Below are 18,287 nucleotides of genomic sequence, written 5' to 3'. Positions count from 1 at the left end.
ACACACACAGCTAAAAGTCTGCATTAACGGCATAATTACACAGTATTTTGGACATCTGTGTTGCTGAATCTTTTGCAATTTTTTAAATTAATATTGGAGAAGTCACAGTAGAAAGATGGAGTTGGGAAGCTTTAGCCTTTAGCCACACAAACACACGGTGATTCCTTGTTTAAAATTACCGGAGGTGAAAATTTACTATGGATCAGAGCGAACATGAATCCAGACCAAATGTCAACCAGCAGGTTTCGGTGAGAAAATTGTGGTTAAAAAGTCGCTTCTTACCGGAGAAAAGCTGAGCTTGGGTCGTCCATGAAGCTGCCGTCGACTCCCCTGAGACACTGCGCGTCAAGACACCCGTGGACACACCCTTCCGACTATCAGGTACTATTTAACTCACTAAAACACTAGCAACACAATAGAAAGATAAGGGATTTCCCTTAATTATCCTAGTAAATGTGTTTAAAAACATAGGCATCCGTCCCAATGCAATCGCGTTTTTTTCTTTTTTATACTCTTTTTTTTTTTTTTTTTTTCTAGTCCGTCGCTATCAATATCCTCAAACACGAATCTTTCATGCTCGCTCAAATTAATGGGGAAATTGTCGTTTTCTCGGTCCGAATAGCACTTTTTGTTGGAGGCTCCCATTAAAAACAATGTGAATATGTGAGGAGCCCCCACACTTGCGACGTCATCGTCCGCGACTTCCGGTAGAGGCAGGGCTTTTCTCTTAACACCGACAGTTGCGAACTTTATCGTGGATGTTCTTTACTAAATCCATCCATCCATCTTCTTCCGCTTATCCGAGGTCGGGTCGCGGGGGCAGCAGCCTAAGCAGGGAAGCCCAGACTTCCCTCTCCCCAGCCACTTCGTCTAGCTCTTCCCGGCGTGTCCTGGGTCTTCCCCGTGGCCTCCTACCGGTTGGACGTGCCCTAAACACCTCCCTCGGGAGGCGTTCGGGTGGCATCCTGACCAGATGCCCGAACCACCTCATCTGGCTCCTCTCGATGTGGAGGAGCAGCGGCTTTACTTTGAGTTCCTCCCGGATGACAGAGCTTCTCACCCAATCTCTAAGGGAGAGCCCCGCCTCACGGCGGAGGAAACTCATTTCGGCCGCTTGTACCCGTGATCTTATCCTTTCGGTCATGTGGCGCAGTGGGGAGAGTGGCCGTGCGCAACCCGAGGGTCCCTGGTTCAATTCCCACCTAGTACCAACCTCGTCACGTCCGTTGTGTCCTGAGCAAGACACTTCACCCTTGCTCCTGATGGGTGCTGGTTAGTGCCTTGCATTTATTTATTTATGACCCAAAGCTCATGACCATAGGTGAGGATGGGAACGTAGATCGACCGGTAAATTGAGAGCTTTGCCTTCCGGCTCAGCTCCTTCTTCACCACAACAGATCTACTAAATCCTTTCATCAAAAATATGGCAATGTCGCGAAATGATCAAGTATGACACATAGAACGGACCTGCTATCCCCGTTTAAATAAGAAAATCTCATTTCAGTAGGCCTTTAACTCAAAAAAACACTTTATAATGTGTTTCAGCAGATTATAAAATAACTCAAAAACACTATATAATGTGTTTTATCAGATTATAAAATAATTCAAAAACACTATATAATGTGTTTTTATCAGATTATGTCAAAGCACAATTAAAACAAGTCAGGTGTATCATCCAGTAGTCATTTTTTTTTAAACTACCAGAATGGCCTTTAATACCTGACATGTTGAAGAAAATCAGGCAGTGTTTTCTGGGTCTTTTCCAGTGCTCCGACGTGAAACTGGGTCAACAGGCTTCCAAGCTGCGGCATCCTAGTCTTTTCTGTGGGGTAAAAAAAATAAAAATTTACAAAAAAACAACCCAGAGAAACAAGCGGGTCCCAAGTCAGTGTGCTCCATCTTGTTCTCCATGGCGTCTGAAGTCAAATGTTTGTGTTTGACCCCCACAACCCCCCCAAAAAACACGGTGATAACCTACCGTCGACGTCCGTTGGAAGGAGCGGGGAAACATATCATCTCCGCGTCGTTCAAGTGTCGGGTAGTGCGGCGAAGCAGCAGTAAACAAGGTCCCGAAAAGCTGCTTTCACAATACCTTCAGGCGCCCCCCTCCCCCTTCTTCTCCGCTCCCAGGCCGCACTTCCATGGCTTCTGGAAGTAAACAACAGGCAGCGTGCGTCCCGTGCGCAGCGTCGGGTTACGTACGATGCGGGTCTTGACGTCACACCTACGTCATGACGTATTTTTTTTTTTACGTTGGCCACGTACCATGAATAAATAATATTAATAATAATGGATTAATATTAATAATAATAGATTTTAATAATAATAATAATAATAATAGATTTCTGTTGTGGTGAAGAAGGAGCTGAGCCGGAAGGCAAAGCTCCCAATTTACCGGTCGATCTACGTGCCCATCCTCACCTATGGTCATGAGCTTTGGGTCATGACCGAAAGGATAAGATCACGTCTAGCATTAAAAGATTACAGTTGGTACAAAATGCGGCTGCTAGACTTTTGACAAGAACAAGAAAGTTTGATCACATTACGCCTGTACTGGCTCACCTGCACTGGCTTCCTGTGCACTTAAGATGTGACTTTAAGGTTTTACTACTTACGTATAAAATACTACACGGTCTAGCTCCATCCTATCTTGCCGATTGTATTGTACCATATGTCCCGGCAAGAAATCTGCCTTCAAAGGACTCCGGCTTATTAGTGATTCCCAAAGCCCCAAAAAAGTCTGCGGGCTGTAGAGCTTTTTCATTTCAGGCTCCAGTACTCTGGAATGCCCTTCCGGTAACAGTTTGGGATGCCACCTCAGTAGAAGCATTTAAGTCTCACCTTAAAACTCATTTGTATACTCTAGCCTTTAAATAGACTCCCTTTTTAGACCAGTTGATCTGCCGTTTCTTTTCTTTTTCTTCTATGTCCCACTCTCCTTTGTGGAGGGAGTCCGGTCCGATCCGGTGGCCATGTACTGCTCGCCTGTGTATCGGCTGGGGACATCTCTGCGCTGCTGATCCGCCTCCGCTTGGGATGGTTTCCTACTGGCTCCGCTGTGAACGGGACTCTCGCTGCTGTGTTGGATCCGCTTTGGACTGGACTCTCGCGACTGTGTTGGATCCATTATGGATTGAACTTTCACAGTATCATGTTAGACCCGCTCGACATCCATTGCTTTCCTCCTCTCCAAGGTTCTCATAGTCATTATTGTCACCGATGTCCCACTGGGTGTGAGTTTTCCTTGCCCTTATGTGGGCCTACCGAGGATGTCGTAGTGGTTTGTGCAGCCCTTTGAGACACTAGTGATTTAGGGCTATATAAGTAATAATTGATTGATTGATTGATTGATTGATATTTGTAAAAAAAAAAAAGCACTTTATGTCATACTTGCCAACCTTGAGACCTCCGATTTCGGGAGGTCTCCCGTCCAACGTCAAAACCGAGCTGATAATAATTTTGGAGTTACTAGGTGATATGCTTTACATTAGAGCAGTGGTTCTTAACCAGGGTTCGGCGAGTCAGCCTCAGGGGTTCGGCGGAGGTCAAAACACACCCGACTTATCGTGTAAATACAAACTTCGTATTACGGATACGGCCACGGCTGACTGATTTGCAGGTGTGTAATTTGTTGTGAGTTTATCCACTGTGTTGGCTTTGTTGTTCGAACAAGGCGATGTTCATGCACGGTTCAATTTGTGCACCAGCTTACTGCGAGGTTTGTTCTCCCGGGATGCAAACGGACTATTCTGGACAAGGCTTGCAGGTAGGAACATATTTATTAACTCGATCAATCTTGGCAGGGCATGAGGTAAACAAACATAACCTATGGCGGGGAACAAACACAAAACTGTGGCATGAAACAAACAAACATAAACAATGGCTTCGAACAAACACGAAACTGTGGCGAGAAATAAACAAGACATTCGTGGACACGGCATGAATCGAGCAACAAGAACTGTGGTATCGCTTGAAAACAAGCAATGACGCCAGGCCGACTGACTGGCAAAGACAGGCTTAAATAAGGGTCTTGATTAGAAACAGGTGCACGGTCCGAACACCAGAGGAAGGTGAAAATCATACGTTTGATTGATTGATTGATACTTTTTTTACTAGATTGCATGACGTATTTTTTTTTTACGTTGGCCACGTCCCATGAATAAATAATACTAATAATAATAGATTTAATTTGTAAAAAAAAAAAGCACTTTACGTCATACTTGCCAACCTTGAGACCTCCGATTTCGGGAGGTCTCCCGTCCAAAGTCAAAACCCAGTTACTCAATTTTGGTCAAAACTGAGCTTATAATAATTTTGGAGTTACTAGGTGATATGCTTTACATTAGTGCAGTGGTTCTTAACCAGGGTTCGGTGAGTCAGCCTCAGGGGTTCGGCGGAGGTCAAAACACACCCGACTTATCGTGTAAATACAAACTTCGCATTACGGATACGGCCACGGCTGACTGATTTGCAGGTGTGTAATTTGTTGTGAGTTTATCCACTGTGTTGGCTTTGTTGTTCGAACAAGGCGATGTTCATGCACGGTTCAATTTGTGCACCAGCTTACTGCGAGGTTTGTTCTCCCGGGATGCAAACGGACTATTCTGGACAAGGCTTGCAGGTAGGAACATATTTATCAACTCGATCAATCTTGGCATTGATTGATTGATTGATTGATTGATACTTTTATTAGTAGATTGCACAGTTCAGTACATATTCCGTACAATTGACCACTAAATGGTAACACCCGAATAAGTTTTTCAACTTGTTTAAGTCGGGGTCCACGTTAATCAATTCATGGTACAAATATATACTATCAGCATCATACAGTCACACAGGTTAATCATCATAGTATGTACATTGAATTATTTAAATTATTTACAATCCGGGGGGTGGGATGAGGAGCTTTGGTTGATATCAGTACTTCAGTCATCAACAATTGTATCAACAGAGAAATGTGGACATTGAAACAGTGTAGGTCTTATTTAGTAGGATATGTACAGCCAGCAGAGAACATAGTGAGTTCAGGTAGCATAAGAACAAGTATATACATTAGAAGTACATTTGAGTTGTTTATAATCCGGGGAGATGGGATGTGAATGGAGGAGGGTACTAGTAAAGTGTTGAAGTTGCCTGGAGGCAGGGCATGAGGTAAACAAACATAACCTATGGCGGGGAACAAACACAAAACTGTGGCATGAAACAAACAAACATAAACAATGGCTTCGAACAAACACGAAACTGTGGCGAGAAATAAACAAGACTTTCGTGGACACGGCATGAATCGAGCAACATGAACTGTGGTATCGCTTGAAAACAAGCAATGACGCCAGGCCGACTGACTGGCAAAGACATGCTTAAATAAGGGTCTTGATTAGAAACAGGTGCACGGTCCGAACACCAGAGGCAGGTGAAAATCATACGTTTGATTGATTGATTGATACTTTTTTTAGTAGATTGCAGAGTACAGTACATATTCCGTACAATTGACCACTAAATGGTAACACCCCAATAAGTTTTTCAACTTGTTTAAGTCGGGGTCTACGTTAATCAATTCATGGTACAAATATATACTATCAGCATAATACAGTCATCACACAAGTTAATCATCATAGTATGTACATTGAATTATTTACATTATTTACAATCCGGGGGGTGGAATGAGGAGCTTTGGTTGATATCAATAATTGCATCAACAGAGAAATGTGGACATTAAAACAGTGTAGGTCTTATTTAGTAGGATATGTACAGCCAGCAGAGAACATAGTGGTAACCAAACAAAACAAGGGAGCGCAAAAAGGAACTAAAAGAGTCCAAAAACTAACAAAAAGATAACAAAAACATGATCCAGACCACAGATCAGGACAAAATTAAGTCTTTGTTACTTAGAATATGTTCCCTACACTAAAGTGTTACCAAAAACATATAACTTTGTCTTGAATTAGAATTTATTTTTATTTTTAACTAATGAAGGGTTCAGTGAATGCGCATATAAAACTGGTGGGGTTCGGTACCTACAACAAGGTTAAGAACCACTGCATTAGTGTATACGATATTGTAATTTGTTCCGCAAGTAAGCTGTTACGTGCATGGCAGGACCTAGCAACTACCACATAACCGCGTAGATACAACAGAAAAACCTAGTATCTCAAGGGACCAATCGGATTGTACGCTGTAGTCATGTGGCAAGATGGCGGCGCCATCAAAAGGAAATCCCCCCGGAGTTTAATGTTTATACTGTCGATATGCAAAAGGTAATACTTTTGCCCAAGCTTTCGACCAAAGAGAGCTTCTTTGTCAGTAGCCTTATTGTCTTTAAAGGCCTACTGAAACCCACTACTACCCACCACGCAGTCTGATAGTTTAATATCAATGATGAAATATTAACATTGCAACACACGCCAATACGGCCTTTTTAGTTTACTAAATTGCAATTTTAAATTTCCCGGGAGTTTCGTCTTGAAAACGTCGCGTAATGATGACGTGTACGCAAGACGTCTCGCGTTTTATGGAAGTATGAGCGCTGCGCACACACACAGCTAAAAGTCGTCTGCTTTAACGGCATAATTACACAGTATTTTGGACATCTGTGTTGCTGAATCTTTTGCAATTTGTTCAATTGATAATGGAGAAGTCACAGTAGAAAGATGGAGTTGGGAAGCTTTAGCCTTTAGCCACACAAACACACGGTGATTCTTGGTTTAAAATTCACAGAGTTTTCACCCTGGAAACATCAGTACTGTGTTTCCATTCACAGTAATATACAAAAATATGTATATACTGTAGAATGTACAAAAATTATACAATATAAAAGTAATATACAGCCCTGTGATGAGGTGGCGACTTGTCCAGGGTGTACCCCGCCTTCCGCCCGATTGTAGCTGAGATAGGCGCCAACGCCCCCGCGACCCCAAAAGGGAATAAGCGGTAGAAAATGGATGGATGGATGGAGTTGAAACTTTACTATGGATCACAGCGGACATGGATCCCGACTACATGTCAACCAGCAGGTTTCGGTGAGAAAATTGTGGTTAAAAAGTCGCCTCTTACCGGATATCAGCTGAGCTTGTGCCCTCCCGTACAGCTGTCTTCGACTTCCCCGAGACACTGCGCGTCAACACCCGGCCGTGGACACACACCTCCGACTATCAGGTACTGTTAAACTCACTAAAACACTAGCAACACAATAGAAAGATAAGGGATTTCCCAGAATTATCCTAGTAAATGTGTCTAAAAACTTATGAATCCGTCTCAATGCAACGCGATTGTAATCGCGTTTTTTTTTTTTTCTAGTCCGTCGCTATCAATATCCTCAAACACAAATCTTTCATCCTCGCTCAAATTAATGGGGAAATTGTTGTTTTCTCGGTCCGAATAGCTGTTTTTGTTGGAGGCTCCCATTAAAATCAATGTGAATATATGAGGAGTCATCAACATGTGACGTCATCTTCTGCGACTTCCGGTAGAAGCAGGGCTTTTCTCCAGTTGCGAACTTTATCGTGGATGTTCTCTAATAAATCCTTTCAGCAAAAATATGGCAATATCGCGAAATGATCAAGTATGACACATAGAATGGACCTGCTATCCCCGTTTAAATAAGAAAATCTCATTTCAGTAGGCCTTTAATGAGACATTTGCGCGAATGGGGGACAACGGTCAACTTGATTATGTGATATTATGGCACGAGGGTGTCAGGTGTGTTTGTTGTTGAACCCAAAGATGCAGAGACGGAGGCAGGCATAGAATATGAAGACATTATTTAATATAAATAATAGAACAAGAACAAACAAAAAGCACGCACGTGGGCGGAATAACAAACCAAGGGAGCTAGCACTGGAAGCTAGAAAACAAAAAGGAACTTTAGCATGGAAGATAGAGGATAGCAAACAGAAAAACTGGAAACAACTAATGGCTTACAAGAACAGCTTACCGCTACGACCACCAGGACAAAATGTAGCACGACAGGTAATAGCCGAAAAGAATCACAGACACGACAAGAGCAAGATATGGCAACGACAAGTCCGAATGACAATACAATGATCCAGCAACTGACACAAGACAAAGCAGGTACAATTAGGAGCAGGCTGATTGGCAACAGGTGTGGCCAGGTGCCAATCATTACACAGCCCTCAGGGAACAAAACAAGAAGCTGACAAAATAAGAGCACTAGACAGGAACTAAAGACAGGAGATACTAAACACAGAGGAAACACACAAATGCTGAGGAAAAAACTAAAACATAGACAAACTGTCAGGGGAAAGCCTGGCAGAGGGGATATCTGGAAGATTGGCCCAGGACGTTGCAAGCACCGTAACAAATGTATTGTTCTTGATTCTTCCCCTTGCATACTCTTTTGGGCAGATAACTGTGGAGGTCAAAATAAAAACTGGACGCTGTACAAGGCTCTTGCCCAATGTGCAATCGCGGAATGGGGCCCACCCGAGATTGTGATAAAATATCTGGAGAAAGGGCACACGTTCATCAATCAATCAATCAATCAATCAATGTTCATTTATATAGCCCCAAATCACAAATGTCTCAAAGGACTGCACAAATCATTACGACTACAACATCCTCGGAAGAACCCACAAAAGGGCAAGGAAAACTCACACCCAGTGGGCAGAGAGAATTCACATCCAGTGGGACGCCAGTGACAATGCTGACTATGAGAAACCTTGGAGAGGACCTCAGATGTGGGCAACCCCCCCTCTCTAGGGGACCGAAAGCAATGAATGTCGAGCGGGTCTAACATGATACTGTGAAAGTTCAATCCATAGTGGCTCCAACACAGCCGCGAGAGTTCAGTTCAAGCGAATCCAAGACAGCAGCGAGAGTCCCGTCCACAGGAAACCATCTCAAGCGGATCAGCAGCGTAGAGATGTCCCCAACCGATACAGGCGAGCGGTCCATCCTGGGTCCCGACGAGCGGTCCATCCTGGGTCTCGACTCTGGACAGCCAGTACTTCATCCATGGTCATCGGACCGGATCCCCTCCACAAGGAAGGGGGGGACATAGGAGAAAGAAAAGAAGCGGCAGATCAACTGGTCTAAAAAGGAGGTCTATTTAAAGGCTAGAGTATACAGATGAGTTTTAAGGTGTGACTTAAATGCTTCTACTGAGGTAGCATCTCGAACTGTTACCGGGAGGGCATTCCAGAGTACTGGAGCCCGAACGGAAAACGCTCTATAGCCCGCAGACTTTTTTTGGGCTCTAGGAATCACTAATAAGCCGGAGTCTTTTGAACGCAGATTTCTTGCCGGGACATACGGTACAATACAATCGGCAAGATAGGCTGGAGCTAGATAGGCTGGAGCTAGATAGGCTCATGGTTCATGAGAGCAGATTCAGTCCATGGCTCAATCGGCAAGAAAATGAAAGCTCAAGAAAACATCGATACGTCTGATGACTTTGTAGATCTTTGTATGACAGCATAAAGAACCGATTGTCATGGAACATTGTGAATTCTTTGAATTCAGCGGCAAACAACATGCTCGCAGTGGGAAGAAAACAACGATCAATCAATGTTTGCTTATATAGCCATAAATCACTAGTGTCTCAAAGGGCTGCACAAACCACAACACAAACCACTACGACATGCTCGGTAGGCCCACATAAGGGCAAGGAAAACTCACACCCAGTGGGACGTCGGTGACAATGATGACTATGAGAACCTTGGCGAGGAACAGGGGCGGTTCTAGGCATGCTTATATGAGGGGGCAGTCAGAAATGTGAAAGGGGTATCATGTGTACACATCATGCCCCAGCACTTTTTTTTTTGTGCTTATAGTAACGATGCTTTCTTCATTGAAATGGGTCTTTAGCTATGTGTCCGACCCCAACCTGGAGTAGTGGATTGCACTTTGTCAGGCCTCTACCGTCAGACCTGTCCAACTTGGGTGTCCCACCTGAAAGCTAAGCTCCTGCTGGTATAGCTCTTACGGTCACTGAGGCACGCAAACCCCCTGACCACAATAAGGTGGCAATCCCTCAGGAGGGGAAACTGAAAAATAAATGAATAAAATAAAATAAAACATCCTTCATCCAGATTTTATCAACCAATAACATAACATTTATCCAAACTGGATGGCCTAACTCTCAAATAAATTTTGACCCAAAGTAGGACTTCACACACTACAGTCGATATTTACAAAACTGAAAGGTAGTCTGATGAATAATGATAAAAAAGAATCTCAAACTAATTTATAAAACAAAACATGGGCACAAAATTCATTCACTCCAATGTGTGTGTGTTGCCCACTTGCTTGTAAATTGATGAAAACGGCAGTGTTTTTGTTTTTAGGTGTCTTGGTCATATCAAATGAAACTTATAATTTGTTTATTACAAAATGTAGATTGAAACATTAAAGGTTGACTATGTAGATTTACAAGAAAAGCAACAGAAAAAGAATTCCAGCAGTGGATTGCCAGACCGTTGCTAAGTAAAACGGGCCGTTGCTAGGGACTCCGCTCTGAACAGAGGACAGCAGAGGAGGAGGACTGCTAAGCAGGATATATACCTTATGTTTCATATTTACCGTCATTAACAGCATCATAAATGACTTGTAGCTTGTTACAGGGACAGTGGAGGCTCTCTGCCTTCCAAACCACTGCTGCTCGGAGCCTCCGCTGTCACTGCTCTCTCCAAGTTGTAAAAAAAAAAAAAACGGAACTCCTTAGAAACGAAAGTCCGCAACGATAAACATGTTTATGACAGATAAGACTACACAAGTACACCCGTCCTAACAAGTATATGATAAATGTAAACAACTTTTCCTTTTCTTTTACTTTCATACTGCAACAGTGATTGGATGTTTACTGAGGGCTGAGGGGTGTGTGCGGGTGTGTGTCTGCTGCGCAGCCTGTGGAATGTTGAATACACGCACAGCGGAGGGAGAGATGAGAGGGAAGCCGACACTACTATATCGTGTGTGTGTCCCTTTTTCGGCGGATTTTTCCGCTAGTGCAGATAATTTTGTCAACTTGTAATGTAGTAATTTTGTGAGTTTATTCAAATTTGCTTTCTCAAATTTTGATTTGAGGGGGCAAGATATTTATTTAAGGGGGCTCTGCCCCCTCTTGCCCCTGCGTAGAGGAATGCCGCTGTTGGGGAATGTACGTGAAGTAAAATTCACCAAAGGAAGGCGCACTATGCAGTACTAAGTGGACTTCGCTGACCATTACACTGAAGTTGATTTCTTGACTTCGAAATTCGATGTCACAGCGGAATTTCCCCCCCAGACGGACAGAACCACGTGGACTTCCGCCAGCAAAGAAGGAGGGAGTAGGTAAATTGTTACACGTTGCTCCTCCTGCAAAGAGGCTCTTCTGGTTGGATATTTCTGACCCAGATGTCAGTGACTTGGCAGGGTCCGTAAGATAAACAGTAGTGACAATTATCCATCCATCCATCTTCTTCCGCTTATCCTAGGTCGGGTCGCGGGGGCAGCAGCCTAAGCAGGGAAGCCCAGACTTCCCTCTCCCCAGCCACTTCGTCTAGCTCTTCCCGGGGGATCCCGAGGCGTTTCTAGGCCAGCCGGGAGACATAGTCTTCCCAACGTGTCCTGGGTCTTCCCCGTGGCCTCCTACCGGTTGGACGTGCCCTAAACACCTCCCTAGGGAGGCGTTCGGGTGGCATCCTGACCAGATGCCCGAACCACCTCATCTGGCTCCTCTCGATGTGGAGGAGCAGCGGCTTTACTTTGAGTTCCTCCCTGATGGCAGAGCTTCTCACCCTATCTCTAAGGGAGAGACTCATTTGGGCCGCTTGTACCCGTGATCTTATCCTTTCGGTCATGACCCAAAGCTCATGACCATAGGTGAGGATGGGAACGTAGATCGACCGGTAAATTGAGAGCTTTGCCTTCCGGCTCAGCTCCTTCTTCACCACAACAGATCGGTACAACGTCCGCATTACTGAAGACGCCGCACCGATCCGCCTGTCGATCTCACGATCCACTCTTCCCTCACTCGTGAACAAGACTCCTAGGTACTTGAACTCCTCCACTAGGGGCAGGGTCTCCTCCCCAACCCGGAGATGGCATTCCACCCTTTTCCGTGCGAGAACCATGGACTCGGATTTGGAGGTGCTGATTCTCATTCCGGCCGCTTCACACTCGGCTGACAATTAAAGCGGCTAATTGGCTTAACCCTGATAAAATGCTTTTTTTTTTTCACATTCTGTCTCTCACAGTTGAAGTGTACCTATGATGAAAATTACAGACCTCTGTCATCATTTTAAGTGGGAGAACTTGCAAAATCGGTGGCTGACTAAATACTTTTTTGCCCCACTGTATATGTTTTTGTTGTTTGGAACGAGTAATTTATTTGGTTTTATTCAAGTGCAACTTTTAACTTGTTTTTTTTCTTTAATGAACCACAAACATACATTTGATCAAACAATCAATCAAATGATTGATTGATACTTTTATTCGTAGATTGCACAGTACAGTACATATTCCATACAATTCACCACTAAATAGTAACACCTTAATAAGTTTTTCAACTTGTTTAAACTTGTACATTAATTTATTATATTACCATGAATTGATTAACGTGGACCCCGACTTAAAGAAGTTGAAAAACTTATCCGGGTGTTACCATTTAGTGGTCAATTGTACGGAATATGTACTGTACTGTGCAATCTACTAATAATATGTACTGTACTGTGCAATCTGCTAATAAAAGTTTCAATCAATCAATCAATCAATATAAATGCCTTTAATAACGTTTTTTTGATTGATTGATTGTTTGATTGTCAAATACAAACAAGGCAACAAGAGAATTAGCCCACACTTCTCTTTTGTAAAATACATTTGTACAGTCGATATGAGCATGCTTGCCAACCTTGTGTGTGTGTGTGTGTGTGTGTGTGTGTGTGTGTGTGTGTGTGTGTGTATGTATATATATATATATATATATATATATATATATATATATATATATGGCTTCACGGTGGAAGAGGGGTTAGTGCGTCTGCCTCACAATACGAAGTTCCTGCAGTCCTGGGTTCAAATCCAGGCTCGGGATCTTTCTGTGTGGAGTTTGCATGTTCTCCCCGTGAATGCGTGGGTTCCCTCCGGGTACTCCGGCTTCCTCCTCACTTCCAAAGACATGCACCTGGGGATAGGTTGATTGGCAACACTAAAATTGGCCCTAGTGTGTGAATGTGAGTGTGAATGTTGTCTGTCTATCTGTGTTGGCCCTGCGATGAGGTGGCGACTTGTCCAGGGTGTACCCCGCCTTCCGCCCGATTGTAGCTGAGATAGGCGCCAGCGCCCCCCGCGACCCCGAAAGGGAATAAGCGGTAGAAAATGGATGGATGGATGTGTGTGTGTATATATATATATATATATATATATATATATATATATATATATATATATACTGTGACAAGGTGGCGACTTGTCCAGGGTGTACGCCGCCTTCCGCCCAAATGCAGTTGAGATATAGGCTCTAGCACCCCCCAACACTCCAAAAGGGACAAGCGGTACGAAATCGATGGATGGATGGATGGATGGATATATACCCATCCATCCATTTATTACCTTAGGGGTCGCGGGAGGCGCTGGTGCCTATCTCAGCTACAATCGGGTGGAAGGCGGTGTACACCCTGGACAAGTCGCCACCTCATCGCGGGGATGGATATATGTATATATATATACATGTATATGTATATATGTGTGTGTGTTCATTAATGAATATATCCATTCGGCCACCGTGTTCAATGGAGAAATCTGATCTACAACATTTGCAGACATCATACCCCTTCCCCTTAGAGCTGTACTGGATCAATAATTTTCGGAGAGGCACTGAAATTCGGGAGTCTGCCTGTAAAATCGGGAGAGTTGGCAAGTATGGATATGGGCATCTATCTACATCAACAATATGATGTGCCTGAGAGGCTGGACAGGACAAAAAAAAAACATTTATAACTCACACAAAAGTCAAGGCACTTTCAACATTAAGGAAAGAAAACAAAATCAGATACAAATAGAGCCATAATACTAAAAAATATGAAAAAGAAAAAAAAAAATCTTTTTAAATGTTTTTAACAAGGATATCAATTTAAGGGCGTTTGTACTTTTAATCATTCTCCACTATTTGATTGATAATTGTAAGCCATTAAGCCAATAAGAAAATGTAGGCCTTACTTTCATAAATCGGCATTTATGTAGAAAATGTTTTGCCTGGAGCAGAAAAATGTTGACAATTTTTTTTAATGTTACCGTCGTTTATAAAAAATACCAAAATTTGATCTCTTTTATAGAGAATGGGGGTGGGGGGTGGTCGTGAGAAAACAATATAAAAGTCTTTATGTAGGTGGCATGTACAAAACCCAAAACCAGTGAAGTTGGCACGTTGTGTAATTCCTAAATAAAAACAGAATTTAGTGACTTGCAAATTATTTACAATTTATATTCAATTGAATCGACTGCAAAGACAAGATATGAAATGTTCGAACTGAGAACTCATTTTTTTCCCCGCAAATAATCATTAACTTAAGATTTAATGGCAGCAACACATTGCAAAAAGTTGGCCCAGGGGCATTTTTACCACTTTGTTACATGGCCTATCCTTTTGAAATCTGGACTCGTCAGACCACAGAACACTTTTCCACTTTGCATCAGTCCGGCGGCGTTTCTGGGTGTTGTTGATAAATGGCTTTGGCTTTGTATAGTAGAGTTTTAACTTGCACTTACAGATGTAGCAACAAACTGTAGTTACTGACAGTGGTTTTCTGAAGTGTTGCTGAGCCCATGTGGTGATATCCTTTACACACTGATGTCGCTTTTTGATGTAGTACCGCCTGAGGGATCGAATGTCCGTAATATCATCGCTTATGTGCAGTGATTTCTCCAGATTCTCTGAACCTTTTGATGATATTACAGACCGTAGATGGTGAAATCCCTAAATTCCTTGCAATAGCTCGTTAGGAAATGTTGTTCTTAAACTGTTTGACAATTTGCTCACATATTTGTTCACAAAGTGGTGACCCTCGCCCCATCCTTGTTTGTGAATGACTGAGCATTTCATTGAAGCTGCTTGTATACCCAATCATGTTTCTGGGTGTTGTTGATAAATGGCTTTGGCTTCGCATAGTAGAGTTTTGTAAAGCGCTTTGAGTCACTAGAGAAAAGCGCTATATAAATATAATTCCGTTCAGTTCAGTTTTAACTTGCACTTGTAGTTACTGACAGTGCTTTTCTGAAGTGTTCCTGAGCCCATGTGGTGATATCCTTTACACACTGATGTCGCTTTTTAATGCAGTACCGCCTGAGGGATCCAAGGTCTGTAATAATCATCGCTTATGTGCAGTGATTTCTCCAGATTCTCTTAACTTTTTGATGATATTACAGACCGTAGATGGTGAAATCCCTAAATTACTTGCAATAGCTCGTTAGGAAATGTTGTTCTTAAACTGTTCGACAATTTGCTCACATATTTGTTCACAAAGTGGTGACCCCTCGCCCCATCCTTGTTTGTGAATGACTGAGCATTTCATTGAAGCTGCCTTTATAGCCAATCATGTTTCTGGGTGTTGTTGATAAATGGCTTTGGCTTCGCATAGTAGAGTTTTGTAAAGCGCTTTGAGTCACTAGAGAAAAGCGCTATATAAATATAATTCAGTTCAGTTCAGTTGTAACTTGAACTTACAGATGTAGTTACTGACAGTGCTTTTCTGAAGTGTTCCTGAGCCCATGTGGTGATATCCTTTACACACTGATGTCGCTTTTTAATGCAGTACTGCCTGAGGGATCCAAGGTCTGTAATATCATCGCTTATGTGCAGTGATTTCTCCAGATTCTCTGAATCTTTTGATGATATTACAGACCATAGATAGTGAAATCCCTAAATTACTTGCAATAGCTCGTTAGGAAATGTTGTTCTTAAACTGTTTGACAATTTGCTCACATATTTGTTCACAAAGTGGTGACCCCTCGCCCCATCATTGTTTGTGAATGACTGAGCATTTCATTGAAGCTGCTTTTATACCCAATCATGTTTCTGGGTGTTGTTGATAAATGACTTTGGCTTCGCATAGTAGAGTGTTGTAAAGCGCTTTGAGTCACTAGAGAAAAGCGCTATATAAATATAATTCAGTTCAGTTCAGTTGTAACTTGCACTTACAGATGTAGTTACTGACAGTGCTTTTCTGAAGTGTTCCTGAGCCCATGTGGTGATATCCTTTACACACTGATGTCGCTTTTTAATGCAGTACCGCCTGAGGGATCCAAGGTCTGTAATATCATCGCTTATGTGCAGTGATTTCTCCAGATTCTCTGAACCTTTTGATGATATTACAGACCGTAGATGGTGAAATCCCTAAATTCCTTGCAATAGCTCGTTAGGAAATGTTGTTCTTAAACTGTTCGACAATTTGCTCACACATTTTTTCACAAAGTGGTGACCCTCGCCCCATCATTGTTTGTGAATGAAGCTGCTTTTATACCCAATCATGGCACCCACCTGTTGCCAAATAGCCTGTTCACCTGTGGGATATTCCAAATAAGAGTTTGATCAGCATTCCTCAACTTTTTCAGTCTTTTTTGCCACTTGTGCCAGCTTTTTTGAAACATGTTGCAGCTGTTAAATTCCAAATGTGCTAATGTTTGCAAAAAATACCAACGTTTTCCAGTTAGAACGTTTAGTATTGTTGCGTTTTGGACCTGTTCTTCCTTCGGTCAACGTCCCCCTGGATTTTTTATGATGCATAAGCTGGTTTCAAATCAATCAGAGACAGAGGTTGCTCATTTTGATATTTTATAACCAAATCAATCAATCAATCAATCAATGTTTACTTATATAGCCCTAAATCACTAGTGTCTCAAAGGGCTGCACAAACCACTACGACATCCTCGGTAGGCCCACATAAGGGCAAAGAAAACTCACACCCAGTGGGACGTCGGTGACAATGATGACTACAAGAACCTTGGAGAGGAGGAAAGCAATGGATGTCGAGCGGGTCTAACATGATACTGTGAAAGTTCAATCCATAATGGATCCAACACAGTCGCAAGAGTCCAGTCCAAAGTGGATCCAACACAGCAGCGAGAGTCCCGTTCACAGCGGAGCCAGCAGGAAACCATCACAAGCGGAGGCGGATCAGCAGCGCGGAGATGTCCCCAGCCGATACACGGGCGAGCAATACATGGCCACCGGATCGGACCGGACCCCCTCCACAAGGGAGAGTGGGACATAGGAGAAAAAGAAAAGAAACGGCAGATCAACTGGTCTAAAAAGGGAGTCTATTTAAAGGCTAGAGTATACATATGAGTTTTAAGGTGAGACTTAAATGCTTCTACTGAGGTGGCATCTTGAACTTTTATCGGGAGGGCATTCCAGAGTACTGGAGCCCGAAATGAAAACGCTCTATAGCCCACAGACTTTTTTTGGGGTTTGGCAATCTAGATACAACAGTTCAATTCCCGGCCCAAATTGATCTCAACTAAAATGGCAGTTTCTCCCTCCTTCTTCACTCTCCCCCCCTCCCTCGGACAGTTGAGATAACAGATTGTTATGGCTTCATTCCCACATTCCAAATTCAAGGTCTTTGGAGAGCCTCACACTTTAGCTGTTCTAAAATCTAACTAGGAAATAAAAAGACAACCGGGGCGGTTTAGCTCGGTTGGTAGAGTGGCTGTGCCAGCAACTTGAGGGTTGCAGGTTCGATTCCCGCTTCCGCCAACCTAGTCACTGCCGTTGTGTCCTTGGGCAAGACACTTTACCCACCTGCTCCCAGTGCCACCCACACTGGTTTGAATGTAACTTAGATATTGGGTTTCACTATGTAAAGAGCTTTGAGTCACTAGAGAAAAAGCGCTATATAAATATAATTCACTTCACAACAGTATCTTGTCTTTGCAGTCTATTCAATAATTGAATTTAGGTTATAAAGGATTTGCATTTCATTGCGTTCTGTTTTTATTTGCCATTTACAGAACGTGCCCACTTCCCTGGTTTTGGGGTTTGTAAGTGCCAGTGCCAGTAACTCAAAGTGTTTTTTTATGGATAAATAAACAAAAAAAAAGGGTAATATTGAGTGAAATCTTTGGCTTTTCGACCCACCTCTGTTAGAACGCAATGAAAACTAACATTCAGTAAAGAACAACATTTTGAACCCTTTGGCCGAGCGCAATGTTTTGTATCCCAATACTTACCAAGATGGAGATGGCGATGTTATTTTATCCCACCTGAACTTGCCAGCACGCGCTCACATCCTGACCAAGAGGATATTACAGCATATTTATTGGCAACCAGCGGAGAATATCTCCATGTTGCAGTGCTG

The 18,287-nt window shown here is 42.9% G+C and overlaps 1 protein-coding gene across 2 annotated transcripts in view; it reads right to left on the bottom strand.

Annotated features, from left to right (window-relative positions):
• Positions 1 to 2,184, bottom strand: part of si:zfos-911d5.4 (uncharacterized) — a 38,540-nt gene extending 36,356 nt beyond the window's left edge. The window contains exons 1-2 of one of the 2 annotated variants that reach the window (XM_061907590.1): positions 1,979 to 2,184; positions 1,720 to 1,822 (exon numbers count right to left, since the gene is read on the bottom strand). In XM_061907590.1, the coding sequence (XP_061763574.1) occupies positions 1,720 to 1,726 (7 nt within the window). In that variant the 5' untranslated portion in view covers positions 1,727 to 1,822; positions 1,979 to 2,184. The remainder of the gene's footprint in view (positions 1 to 1,719; positions 1,823 to 1,978) is intronic. The other variant, XM_061907589.1, reaches the window with a different exon arrangement.
• Positions 2,185 to 18,287: the final 16,103 nt, after the last annotated feature.

This window comes from Nerophis ophidion, linkage group LG08 (assembly GCF_033978795.1).
Source record: "Nerophis ophidion isolate RoL-2023_Sa linkage group LG08, RoL_Noph_v1.0, whole genome shotgun sequence".
Lineage (NCBI taxonomy): Eukaryota > Metazoa > Chordata > Actinopteri > Syngnathiformes > Syngnathidae > Nerophis > Nerophis ophidion.
The sequence above is the reverse complement of the archived record's forward strand: the minus strand, read 5'-3'. Positions and strand labels throughout refer to the sequence as shown.